Source organism: Phyllopteryx taeniolatus, chromosome 21 (genome assembly GCF_024500385.1).
Source record: "Phyllopteryx taeniolatus isolate TA_2022b chromosome 21, UOR_Ptae_1.2, whole genome shotgun sequence".
In the NCBI taxonomy this organism is placed as follows: Eukaryota; Metazoa; Chordata; class Actinopteri; order Syngnathiformes; family Syngnathidae; genus Phyllopteryx; species Phyllopteryx taeniolatus.
Genome location: NC_084522.1, coordinates 10,523,139 through 10,536,057, shown reverse-complemented (window position 1 = coordinate 10,536,057; position 12,919 = coordinate 10,523,139). Strand labels below are relative to the sequence as shown.

Sequence of the window (12,919 nt, the reverse complement as noted above, 5' to 3'; positions counted from 1 at the left end):
GGATAAAAAGTTAAAGCAATAAAAATAAAATTATATTGTCATTTAGAAAACTTAAATTGTATTATATAAGTAAATACTTACCATGCATATTAGAAATGTGTTTCTTGAAGGTTATTCTACGAGTTAAAATCTTCTTGCAGTAAGGACAATGCCAGTGACTTCTGCCCTGGATAAGATCTTTGCATGCACATGGTACAACAAATCTTCCTAAGTAAAATAAAAGGTTTGGACATCATTAACAGTACATGGCAGAGTTGAGAATATACATTTTCATTTCGATGCTTACCTATTCCATTTTCACTGAAATGAACAGCAAAGGAATAATGCCTTTTCAAATGTAACTCGGTGGCCGGAACGGCCTTCAGGCAGTAAGGGCAGTTTTTATTGCCGCGTGCAAACGTTAGAAAGTCTGTGTAAGACGGGAAGGTACCTTCCATGTCTGAAACTAAAAACACGCTTGTTAAGTCTACACACCATTAAAGTGAATGAGAGAACACAAACATTGACAGTCTCTCAATTAATAAAATTGAGTTCATTACGTGGCAGACTTGATATATTTGGGTCAGGACCAGGATCTGAAAGACAGCAGAAAAATACAATGACTTGAAAGTTTATTAAACAGAAATAGTTTTGTTGCATGGCGTCATTCAATACATTGCTGACTGGTTAGCACATCCGCTCCACAGTTCTGAAATCTGGTGGTTAGAATCTGGGCTGCAGCCTTCCTGTGTGGAGATTGCAGGTTCTCCCCACGCATGCTTGGGTTTTCTTCAGGGACTCCATCTGCCAGCCACAGTCCCAAAACAAGCATGTTACTTTCAGTGATTGCTCTATAAATTGTCCTTAGGTGTGAATGTGTACTGTTTGTCCAGTTCAATGTGTACCCTACCTCTCGCTGGGATAGATATATATAGAAAATGGATAGATGGGTACACACACTGACAATCGGGCCAAATTTCAGCCTTTTCCCTCCCTTACGAATTAAGTCAGCAAAAGCCCAATCCTCAAATGTCTCTAAGAGATTATTACCCTGTGTGATTATCTTGTAGTGTGGGTTGTGTTAAAGTGATTTTTGTCAACTTTTTACCTGCATCATGTGTGGGGTGTCTCGCATTATTATAAAAATTGGTATGCGCCAACCCCGCTTAAAATAGAACAGAAATGAACGCGAAACCATATCAAAGACACAAGCTTATTTGTTATTGTGTGCTCAATGTATACAGGTTGATAGTGACGCAGTAAGGGCTAGCGCATTTTGTGGCAGCGGCATGAGGTCGAGGCAGCAGCCTCGAACAACGCAGCTATCGCAGATGCCTCGGCCCGATTCGACCGGTTGCTGCAGCTGCCGATGCAGTTTCTTGCTCTACTACATTGTATGTTTAAAAACAGCTTGTTTTTGTTCGTGGTCACAACGCAGTATGTTAATATGTATAACTTATTACTTTGGTGCATTGATCGTATATATTCTCTGTAATTTAAGAGTAAAGTACCCCCAAAAAAAAAAAAATATGGTAGGCTGATCATTGTCCCGACGTTGCCTTTGTCATTTTTGTTGACGTGTGCAGATGAATTGTTACTGTTTGAGCGTCCAACAATGCACGAGGCAGCTATTGCGTCACTTCCGCCTTCAACCCATCGCAGTTAGCTCCCCGAGGCATATTAGGGAGCAGCTCGAGCGTCATACGTGTTTATCAACGACTTGGTTTTGATAGTGGTCCATACACAGTTGCCTGAGGAGGTCGTCCGTTGGTGGACGCTCAAACGTAACAATTCACGTGCACACAAATGCAACGTAGGGACAATTATCAGCCGGCCATTTTCTTGTTTTGAGAGACTATTGACCACGAACAGAAACACGCCGTTCATAAACACATCAGAAAGGGAAGTGACGTTTGACCTGCCTCGTCCGATGCCGCTGCAGCAAAATGCGCTTACTCCGGTGAGATATTTTGCAGCTTTCATACTTCGTCGGTACTTACGTTTGTAAAGCCTGGCAAAATGCACAATACTAAATTTAAGTATATTTAAAACAATATTACACAATGAATTTTAAGAAGGCGAAGGTACATTTTACGCAGTGACCACATGTAAGGTGGAGGATGAACCTACCTTTTCTCAGTGGCGAATTACTGCCTTTGATAAGAAGATCTAGAACCGAACAATGGCGGTTGTTTTCTTCCTTCAAGCGGCATGCTTCTTCCTCGTATTCGGTTACCGTTTTGTCAACGGCGCCTAATATTTCAGAAGCGATAGCCTTAAGTCCCTCGGAGATAAACGCCTTAAGTTCTTCGAGTTGTCCCATCTTTCCACCATTGATGTAGTCGTGATCGTCCATAACAGGAACTGACTTCACCGAGATGACTTTGTCACTTCCGTTCATTCCGTACAAAACAAAAGTAATCACCAACTGGGGTCATTGGTGTACGGCACTTCAGTAAATATTCGTATGAAAAACAATTGTAGTTGTAATTGTGTAAAAAAAAAAAAATTGATGTAAAATGACGAGAACAGCAGCAACTCGGATGGAGAAGACGTATTTCATTCTTTTAAAATTTATAACGTATGTTCATTGGAAAGTACACTGTAAATGAGAACCATAATAACAAAGTGTCATCAGCCATTTTGAGCATGTTCTTGTATCCATGTTGCAGATGGACCCATGAGGTTTCGTCTGCTACATGATAAGGGGCAGATATTGCATGTGTATCCATATTCACAGCAGTGCTGACCATCTGCACAACACTGGCCCTGAAAATCAACAACAGTCTGGTGTTAGAACACAATCATTCCAGTAAATACATCTTTCCAATAAATACTATCATCATGTAAGTTTATGAATTACTGTATTGAAATTCCAACTTTTATTTCAGTTATAGGTGAGATGTTTGCCGTCTATTTGGAGGCTGCCTATGCGAAAATACATGGAATGAGAGCACAACAGTATGCGCACGTTGGGTTGATACTAAATAAAAAGTTGGTTCCACAGTGTCAGACATTCCTGCATTGGCAGGAAACCAGGAATTAGCCCTGAAGCAGGTATTCCTGACTTCAGGCCTGCACATAGAGGACAAGCGCTCCAGCCTCGAGCAGGAATGGCTAACACCAGATGATAATATTCTGGCCACATGTGAACAGACTGAAAGAATACCAAATCCATACCAGTGGGTAAGGACAGCAATTCCAGGATTCTGATGACAATCCTTTGCAGCAAGATGTGCCTTGTGGGCAGAAGAACTTCGAATTGCAGCGAATGACTCCAAACTCCTGCTTGCTCCCACTGGTGTGTACTACAGCTGGTACATGCGTCTGCAACAAGATAAAATTGTATATGTTGTTATACTGGCTTATTTGTGCACAAAAGATTAAATACTACAGAAACACTTTGTTATGACACACCACAATTTGGTGTATTAAAACCACTCCATATTTACAAGAGTTGTGGTATTGGTACGTTTACCATGATATATGATACACCATATTCATATACGATACAACCACAACTCTGCAACTGCACACCCAAATGAGAGCCAACAAAAGAGCTGTATTTTTTTTCCAAACCTTTGCAATGATATATCATTGGACAATATTATCATTGTGTTAGTAAATTTGTTGTGGTGCGGTCGATTTCAGCTTGTACAGGTGTACCTTGTGTTTTGGCCAGTGAGTGCATAAAAAGACCATCATGGTAAAATAAAAAAACAAAGAACACCGAAAATGATCATGTATAAACTGCACAAATGTGAAAATTATATCTCAAAACTACAAAATGAGACTGCCCCCAATTTGTCCTAAAAGTAATGCACACTTGATACCAATAAGGTACACTAATATTTAAGGTAGATGAGCAGTGAGGCCAATTCCTAAATTTTGCTGTAGCATCAAAACATTTAAGTTTGACATCAAAATATGAACTTAAAACAATAGATCAACATTAAAGCTTTTACTTCCATGTATAACATACATACTGATACACAACATTATAAGAAGAGCAGAATATGTAAAGAAACATCACATTATTAGGTGAGCAGAAATATTGGAAAAGATAGTCTTATTCACTTTCCATTTTAATTCTATCGAATTGGAATCCTTTGCTTACAATAACTGCATTAAGCCTGTGATCTTTTTTTGCATTAATCTTTTGTGATCCTTCGCCTGGCTTTTGCAGCAGCCTCTTTCAGTTTGTTTTGGTAGTTTACTACTTTCAATCTCCTCCTTAGCTGGTAAAATAGATACTCTATAGGGTTTTAGTCTGGAAATTGACTTGTCCGGTCTAAAAAAAAATCCACTTCTTGCCCTTGATTGATGTAATTATATTGATGCTTGTTTGAGTTCATTCAGCTACTACCATAATTTGTTAGAGGTGTGAAGATATAGGCAGTCTGTCCCAGAAGAAGCGACATCACTAGACTGCAATTCTGTCTATTTATACGGTTCATCAAATTATTTGAAGACATTTGGATTTTTCTATCTCCTCTCTAATATTTGGGCAGTGCCCGCAGATGAGATTTTAATACAACATTGAGTCAAAGTACTCACCTTTTCCTTGTTATTGGGGTGCGACATTGGTCGAAGTGGGGTGACAAGAGGTTCACCAGCAGCTATTTTTAGCAGAAATGGAAAGTCCATCCATGACTTAGTGAGTTTATCACACTGGTGGGAGGCCATGTTACAACGAAACCCTCGAGGGCAGCAGTGGGACAAGTCGGGGCAGCATACAGCCTGGAGAACCCCAGGAAATACAGGATGAAAAAAAGTAGTTCACCACAAACTAAAACAAGCAAATTACACTGTGTAAACTTACATTGGGGTAAGCACAGCAGCTGTAGCCCTGCTCGGTCGGACAGCAGGTTGTGTGGTCAGAGCAAACGGTTTTGTCAGGACATGTGATGTTACCGGACACAAAGGCCCCAAATGTGAGCCACACACAGAGCCTCAACATCTGGAGTACATGAAACCGCAATAGGCATTATAAAATCACAAATGAAACACCACTCAATCTGAAGCTTAAGTCAACATTTCAGTGACAAAATAGTTATGCTAAGCAGTAAAAGTCTTGGACTTACTTTCTCTCATCAGTTCTCCAACAGCTTCCTGAATGTGATTTAGCACACTTCTGTTTATGTCAGGTTGAATCTTCCTACTTCTCCTCAATGAATCTTGAAAATGTCACACCCACTACTTCATGTGACTTTCAGATTACAATACATTCAGCCTCCGCCCCCGAATGCAGTTCACAACCCTTAAAATGGACTTTGGGTTTGAAGCTTCATTTCCATGTTGCTTAAATCTAACCACCTCCTTGGCCTTAGTGGTCAAGTGTTAGTCAAGGTTTGTTGTTGTCGTTGCAGCTTACAGTGGTGTAAAACATAACACCTCATGAAATGAAATACGACACCCAAACATGTCAATAGGCACAAAAACATTGGGAAATCCCGCTCCGACTGTTCCCTCGCCACTTCGCGCTTCACGTTTTGCGGCTTCAGTGCTTCGCGGGTTTTTTCCAAAATATTAATAAAAAAAAATAAATGCAGCCATATTGCGGAAAGACGCGTTGTTTCATGTTGATGCACGAGAGAGGTTTCCATTCATGCCAAACGAAGAGATGAGTTGATTCAGAGGCTTTTTACATGTCTGTACTGTACTGTACATGCCACAGCCACTCATACAAGGCGCGTGATTGGTTCCCGACGCGACATCGACCAATGAGAGCACGAGTGGATTTATCCCATGAGCTGATTGGCTGCGCATCATCGCAGAACTCCCCCAGCATCTTCCCTTTTTGTGTCACGCCAGTCTCGTCCACGCTGTTAACTGTCTCGCATACTGTATCTTGTGTTCGTGATAACTTTTTTTGATTAGTTAAACCCTTACAATCCCACCTAAGCGCTGTGCCCCTGCAAAAGCTTCCTCCGGGGCGCCCAAGAGGAAGATGATGATGACCATCAGCGAAAAAGTGAAACTTTTAGATATGATCAAAGAGGGCCGAAGTTATGCATCTGTGGCACGCCATTATGGCGGGGGCAAATCCTACTTCGCAGTTTTTCACCATTCGCGGGAGGTTCTGGTCCCCATTAACCGCGAAAGACGAGGGATCACTGCTGTTTTTCTACTACTTGTAAAACATTTTGCCGTTATGTATAAACAGCACCAACACTGAATGGGGGATGAAATCGTCCTAGCAAATGTCCACCTTCTGAGGTGGCATTAGTACTGTAAGAGTCACAACAAAACCGTGTGTGGAAGGGAATGCCTGAAATGTGAAGATTTGAACTTAATCCAACTGTCTTGATATGCTGAAAGGATTTTGGCATTTTATACATCACATTAGATATTTGCACACGTAATTATGATGTTTGGGCCGGTCATGTCTCAAAGTGTGCACACACAATTGAGGCAAAGGTGGATAAATGCTGAGTTTTCTGTGACAGCTATGGATTGAGCAGGATCTGTTGGAAAGCGGCTACTTTCTTCTTTGTAAAGACAATTGTTCTACCATATGGTAAAAGTTAAATTACCACCAGGGTTTGTATGTCAACTGTAATCAATTTCCACATTTTTTGCAGGTCGTCTTTTTATCAGTTTAATAATGAAAAAAAAAAAACAACAACAACATGCAGGGTAACAGTAAAAGAAAAGCAATGGATGGAGGTAGTTGGGGGTTCCTAAACAAACTTTCAAAATGTCATCCTTAAGTAACCGCAATGACGGCTAAAATGTGACTATTCAGAAATCCCAATTCAAACGTGCACTGTTGTGCAGCAATGAACGGAGGTGTTTTATCATACAGGTCCAACTTCAATATGAGGCTGGCATGACGTCAAGCGTTCTGCTCGCCATGCAAAGGAGCAAGCAGATAACTCCTCAAAGGGACAATTCAGTCACACTGGAAAAGCGGAGGTGGCGCCTGCAGTCAACAAATCCGCTATAACCCCCCCCCCCCCCCCCCCCCCCAAAAAAAAAAGATGCACCTGATTTAACAAGGCTTCACGACCTCAGCACAGCACTGCAATTGTTCAAATCTGAGCTGGATGTTTTTGGTGGTCAAAAAAAAAAGCAAAAATAGCACAAGTAGGGAACAGTCAAGTCACAGCTAGTCCAGCTCAGAGTCAGACTGAGATGCCACCTTTCTCTTCTTTTTTCTGCCGTGCTTCTTGTGCTTCTTTTTCCGCTTTTTCTTCAATTTGTCCTGTGTTGAAAAGGTTTTTTTTCTGTCAACTAAAACAGAAAAAACATGTTTCAATGTGCTGGTACTTTTGATACTGTACTCTTACTGTGATTTTATCCTTTTCTTCACTACTTCTCTTTCTCTTCTTGGTGTCAGTCTGAGAGGAAGAGGAAAACAAAAACTAAAAACCATGGAAACAAGGAAGTCACGCAATAAACCAACTGCAAAAAAAATCCAACTTCGTTTCACAAGAATGGACTTTTTGACTACATTCGATTTGCTCTATCAACAGCCTACAAATGTACTGTGATTTTCCCTGTTTATTACAGTAGTACCTTGAGTTTTTAAATATACAAGCAGTCGTGTGTCTTGAATTGTGAGCAAATATCTGAAATTGACTAATCGTTTGTATAAAAATAATTGGGTCTCTGGCGTGCCTGCCTATCCATCAAATCTGAATGGGTGCTATTTTTGGGCTGGAGCACTATAGTGCATTTAGCCAGTGAAGACTTCATACGAGTGCCATTCATTTGCAGTCTGGATGTGAAGGGGTGAATATCTGCTCTGGAGGGAGTCTATAAAAACATGAAAAAACGTCGCTTGCGCTTTATTAAGTCGCTCAAGAGGTTGGAAAAGTAGCTAAATCTAGCAACAATGTAGCTAAGTTTATAAGAATAACTGGAGACTCATTTCATCGCATGACGTACTTGCACCCCTCGTAGTCATGCTAACAAAAGCTGGACTCAGCAATTGCATTATACAGAACCGCCCCTACCAAAATCAAACCAACTAAACTGCAGAGAGAGAAGAGGATGTCAAGTGTGCTGTAATTATTGATTATATGTGTATTTTGACAGAAGAATGTCAGACCTGGACAAAGACACAAGGGAACCATTTTAAATTGTGAACATTTGGATATGTTTTTTTTTTTCTTTAAGACTTACCATCTCATCTCTATCTGACTCGGCAGATGACTTTGGCTCACTTTTAATTTTCCTTCGACGGCTTTTGTCATCCTAGGCGATAACATTGAGCACCTTTACCAATGTTAATAATGAATTTAAAAAAAATAAGCATGCAGAAATTTCCAAGCATCGGCGCATTAAACATTTGAACAAGCTTTAAATCACCTTGTTGTTATCACTTTCGTCCTTAAGTCTTTTCTTTTTCTTCTTGGGGAAAAAAGAACATTGAGGGTGAATGTTGGGTTGTTGACAAAATAACTTGACAGTCGTTCATTCTCAAATTAACAAGTACAAGATGTGCTTTTAGAAGGAAGCGGGAAAGGGGTGGGGGGAACAAAACAAAAAAACCTTTTTTTCAGCATCCGAGTCTGCATCTGAGTCATCTGATGCTCTCCTGGCTGACGACTTCTTTCTTTTCCGCTTTTTCTTCACAGTCTTCTTTTCGAGCTGTGCACAAACAAACACAAAGAAGTTAAGATGAGGTCCAATAGTGTTCCCAGATCACTACTGATATGTCCCATTTCAAATAAAAATCACCTGCATTCATAGGATAAGATGAATGGGATAGGATATGATCAAACGATAAATCAACTATTAATATAGGAAGAGTATAAAAAAAAACGGGGGCGTCTCTCCCCGTGCCTGCATGGGTTTTCTTCGGGTACTCCGTTTTTTTTTCAATCTTGTCGGTTAAAAAATACGTCATCGGTGTGGGACTATTTTGCGGTGTCTCAGACAAACAACACGCAAGTTATTTACAGTCTGTGCACAACTGAAGTATGTTGTGGGGAACATAATCTAAATACTTCAACACAAATTTGATCAGCCACCTGAAGAATGTACACAAGGAGGAGTGTGACTCCTTCAAGCAACGCAGCATGGGAAAAAAAATTAAAAATAAAATAAGGAACAGCCAAACGGACGCAAACTCTGGACAACACCAGTCCATATAGCTGGGACAGTGAGAACGTTAGAGTAAGCATGTCAATAACAGTATTTATTAAAGTAATTTAATTGCAATAAAGTAATTTTATTACAGCAAGTTAGAACCCATTATTTTTGTCATGTTGTAATGTTGATCTGACCTAAACTTATGTCAGTGGCCAATCCTTGAATGCCCCCTAGAGGTCATTGGTGTTTTAACTTTTGTCTAAAATGCTGGAGAATAATTTGAGCTGGGACGGACGGGCTCCAGCACACCCGCGACCCTAGTGAGGATAAGCGGTACAGAAAATGGATGGATGGATACAGTACTCACTATACAGTACACAAGTATATACAATAAATGAACAGGTCATGTAAATGGACACATTGCTCCATCTTGTGATCGGATCGGTTATCGTTTTTTTAAACTTGCTGAACGGCCCCAAAAATCCTGATCGTGTAAAACCTGTCGTCTATATATGCCCTGCGATTTGCTGGCGACCAGATCAGGGTGTACCCTTGCCTCTCGCCCAGAGTCAGCTGGGATAGGCTCCAGCACGCCCGGGACCCTAGTGAGGAGAAGCGGTATAGAAAATGGATGGATGGATAGTATCAATAACCACACAGGGCCCATTTAAATTAATAACTGTATCTAAATTTGCACTTTGAGTGCCCCTTCCAGGCAAAGATTGCAGCTCCCTGCAGCAAGGGTCGAGTCCCAGTGGACTTTCTGATGTATAACTTGATTGTAATCAGTCCTTCCAATGGATCATTCAGAGAGATATGTATGATATTTTTGAATGGCAAAGTTCACCAGTTTAAAAGGTTGTGACTTACCTCATCTTCAGATTCTGAGGAGGAGCTGCTGGAGGAATCAGAACTCGATGAGGAGGAGGAAGATGATGGAAAATGCTTGAGCAGAACACAATAAAAGCAGGGTTCATTAGATTTGAGGGAACTTGCTTGTTTGAAAGAAATGAAACATGAATAAATAAAACAAGAGATGTGATGAAAACTGGAGGTCTCCCCTCACCCTACTGGATCTCTTCTTCTTCTCCTTTTTCTGGAGACAGAGTAAAAAGCTAGCGTGAGATAAGGATGTTTAAGTAAGGTGTTTTTGTAATGCATGTACCGCACCTCCTTTTTATCCTTCTTTTCGTCTTTTTCTCGCTCTGCTGCCTTTTTGTCTTTTTCTTTGTCCTTGTCGCTAGCACCCAACCGCTTTTCTCGATTCTTTGCCAGCTCTTTCTTCCATCTCTGTGACCAAGGAATAATTTCAACAAGAGTCAAAAGACAAATACTGTACATCAAAAATTCAAGTTGCTGATTTTCATCACTTCTTGCTTTAAAATACAACACAGACACAGTTTTTGAATAAGAGAGAAGTCAGTTTTCACACCTCATTCATTTTGTCCTCAAAGTCAGCCAGGGCTCGCGAGCCTTTCTTCTTCTTCTCCAGCTGCTCTTTTATCTCTTCCCTGATGAAGATACAGCAAATCTTTTAAGCGAGCACAGCAGTTGCAATAAAATGGCAGCGTTGTGGTTAGCACAATCTGGGTTTGAATCTCCATTGGAACATCATCCATAACATGAATGGTAGGTTAACAGAAGAGACTGAATTGCCCATAGGTGTGCATGCGAGAGTGCACCCCACCCTTTCACCCAAAGTTAGCTGGGATATGCTTCAGTTACTCACGACCCTAATGTGGACAAGTGGTATAGAATATGGTTGGGTGGATGGAATATAATCTATAATTCAGTACATTTGTACATATATATCGGCTCCAAATACAAGAAGAAGAATGTACATTTTTGCATTACTTCAATTCAAACAATGAAACTCAGATTCACTACACAGTAATACATTTCATTTTTTCTTTTAATTTTATTTTACAGCTAATGAAAAACTAAAATTCGCAATCTCAAGAAATTAGAACATAAGAAATATGAATTAATTTAAGCATAGAAATGAAGTAGTTGCTGACAGAAACATTGTGAAATCTGTGAAGAAACACCCAAAGACAACAGTCAGTGACATCACTGCCAACCTCCACAGGGCAGGGGTGACGGTATCACAAGCCACTGCTCGAAGACAACTTCGAGAGTAGAAATATACAAGCCATACCACAAGATGCAAACCACTCATCAGCAAAAAGAATCGGAAGGCCATATTAGGGTTTACAAAGTTGTAGAGAAATGAGCCCAAATAGTTTTGAAACAAAGTTGATGAGACCAAGATTAATCTTCAGGTGTGCCGTGGGAAAATCAAATTTGATTTAAGTACTTAAAAAAATTATTAATTTACAAGAAATAATGTATCTTTGTTCCTCTATTTATGCCAGTGAGGCATAGTGACAAAGACAGAATAAATGCTCTTCTACTAGATGGCAGGAAGTACATACAGTAATTAATTTGCATCTAGTTTTTGTGACATTTTTGTTTGTTGATGTGCCGTGAGATTTTCCAATTGTAAAATATGTGCCTTCGCTCCATGAAGGTTGGAAATCACTGATGTAAAGACCGTAAAATATATTCTCATATTCATCTATTGATCGGAAACACTTCAGTATACAACAACAAAAAAAAGGAATTTACCTAGCTGTTCCAATACTTTTGGAGGGGACTGTAAATAGGCAACACTTCTGTAAATTTCTGCAGATGATTACATCATCATGTGATCCCTTCTACAAAATTCCTTGGAAATCACTAGTGAATGAAATTTAGGGAACATTTCTATTTTTTTCCTATGAGAACTTTTATTTACAAATCCCACTGTGTTCAATCTTGGACAGCTATAATTTACTAGGTGGCGTTTTTCTCATGTACCCACCATGTTGGTCGAGGTCTGCCTAAATAATCCTGTATGGTCGGGCCGGAGTTCTGTACCGGTCCCCTGGATCGTGCAGCGGCGATTGGATTTACGTAGGCCTAGAATGTCAAACACATCAGACATTGAACAGATCTCATAGGAACATAATGTAAATCTAGACAAAATACTTTATTTATGCCATTGAAAGAATTACAATCGTTCCAGCAGCAAGAGGGACGTATAACAAAAAATCGACATCATCGAGCCATATTTTGTTTAAAGTAAAAGTCGCTGCATGGAGACGCGCAACGACATAAGTCGTGCTACCTTTACATTACCAGTACCGATGTCGTACTTCGGTGAATTTACTATTAAGAGGCAAATCTATCCTACTTTACAAAACAGTGGGCTAATATTAGCATCATCTGCAGCTACGCGCAGCAATGCTCGAACAAGGCCAAGCAACGTACACAGTTGCTATCATCTGCCACAGCGTGGAATTAATAACACAATAACAAATAGTTTCATTTAAGTAGGGTACGATGGTTTACGGTTTAATTGTTAATAGACTAGGGCTAGGCCTATTATGAGCTAGCTTTGGTATGGGCTCTGTCGTGCTGAGCTGGTCGCAGGCAAAATTTTCGGATTCCCACGAAAACATAACAGAAAAACTCACCACTCGATTGTCTCTCTTTCCCATTTTAGCTTAATTATGTTGGAAAAATCTAGCAGAGCGCACGAACATTGGTGTTTTCTTAATATGTAGCGAGTGGACACGTCAAAGTTGCATTTTTTCTTCTTGCTCGGCGTTACGTCTCCTTTTGCCTTTTGAGTCAGCCCATGTGTCTGTGGGGCGTTGCTGCCACCCTCTGTTCATCTTTATATTGCATGTACGTTGATGCCCTCTCTAAAAAAGGTTTGCTTGTGGTGTTCTTTTTAACTGCTTTATTTTAGTATCCGCCCTCTGGCATAGGTGACAAAAGTACTTACACTGTAAACTTAAGTAGACTTAGAAACTTAAAAGACTCCTGTACTTAAGTAATAGTAAAAACAAGT

General features: G+C 40.1%; 3 protein-coding genes and 1 long non-coding RNA gene across 7 annotated transcripts in view; 1 reads left to right on the top strand and 3 right to left on the bottom strand.

The window, feature by feature from the left end:
• LOC133471161 (serine/threonine-protein phosphatase 6 regulatory ankyrin repeat subunit A) overlaps positions 1–2,384 on the bottom strand; it is a 28,320-nt gene extending 25,936 nt beyond the window's left edge. Inside the window, exons 1-5 of the mRNA XM_061760444.1 lie at positions 2,110–2,384; positions 655–783; positions 540–575; positions 287–445; positions 82–207 (exon numbers count right to left, since the gene is read on the bottom strand). The gene's annotated coding sequence lies outside the window, so the exon portion shown is untranslated. The remainder of the gene's footprint in view (positions 1–81; positions 208–286; positions 446–539; positions 576–654; positions 784–2,109) is intronic.
• LOC133471167 (uncharacterized) lies at positions 1,616–3,385 on the top strand. Its single transcript, XR_009786138.1, has 3 exons — positions 1,616–1,939; positions 2,652–2,791; positions 2,871–3,385. It is a non-coding gene; the product is annotated as an uncharacterized LOC133471167 (long non-coding RNA).
• LOC133471165 (progranulin-like) lies at positions 2,524–6,424 on the bottom strand. Its single transcript, XM_061760455.1, has 5 exons — positions 5,064–6,424; positions 4,802–4,939; positions 4,537–4,719; positions 3,160–3,306; positions 2,524–2,748 (listed from the first exon to the last, which is right to left on the bottom strand). The coding sequence occupies exons 2-5, from the start codon at positions 4,937–4,939 to the stop codon at positions 2,614–2,616; spliced, it is 603 nt and encodes a 200-aa protein (XP_061616439.1). The 5' UTR covers positions 5,064–6,424; the 3' UTR covers positions 2,524–2,613.
• A 140-nt stretch (positions 6,425–6,564) lies between these two features.
• fam133b (family with sequence similarity 133 member B) lies at positions 6,565–12,719 on the bottom strand. 4 transcript variants are annotated; one of them, XM_061760451.1, is made up of 11 exons: positions 12,540–12,717; positions 11,885–11,982; positions 10,454–10,532; positions 10,192–10,311; positions 10,088–10,117; positions 9,892–9,966; positions 8,479–8,577; positions 8,296–8,337; positions 8,110–8,181; positions 7,272–7,322; positions 6,565–7,186 (listed from the first exon to the last, which is right to left on the bottom strand). In XM_061760451.1, exons 1-11 carry the CDS (start codon positions 12,561–12,563, stop codon positions 7,091–7,093), a joined length of 786 nt encoding a protein of 261 aa, XP_061616435.1. In that variant the 5' UTR covers positions 12,564–12,717; the 3' UTR covers positions 6,565–7,090. The 4 variants fall into 4 exon arrangements, with proteins under 4 accessions (XP_061616435.1, XP_061616436.1, XP_061616437.1 ...); XM_061760452.1 differs by having other exon boundaries at positions 8,296–8,334; XM_061760453.1 differs by lacking the exon at positions 8,110–8,181 and having other exon boundaries at positions 12,540–12,719.
• Between the last annotated feature and the right edge of the window lie 200 nt (positions 12,720–12,919).

Excerpts from the sequence above, each read along its gene's own strand:
- LOC133471165 (XM_061760455.1), bottom strand. The coding sequence starts at position 4,939 with ATGTTGAGGCTCTGTGTGTGGCTCACATTTGGGGCCTTTGTGTCCGGT. Across the intron at positions 3,307-4,536 it reads ACCCCAATAACAAGGAAAAG|ACGCATGTACCAGCTGTAGT; the intron begins GTGAGTACTTTG and ends ATCTTGTTGCAG. Across the intron at positions 2,749-3,159 it reads ATTGCTGTCCTTACCCACTG|GGCCAGTGTTGTGCAGATGG; the intron begins GTATGGATTTGG and ends GTTGATTTTCAG.
- fam133b (XM_061760451.1), bottom strand. The coding sequence starts at position 12,563 with ATGGGAAAGAGAGACAATCGAGTG. Across the intron at positions 8,338-8,478 it reads ACTCGGATGCTGAAAAAAAG|AAGAAAAAGAAAAGACTTAA; the intron begins GTTTTTTTGTTT and ends TTTTTCCCCAAG. Across the intron at positions 7,187-7,271 it reads AAGAAAAGGATAAAATCACA|GACAAATTGAAGAAAAAGCG; the intron begins GTAAGAGTACAG and ends TTTTCAACACAG.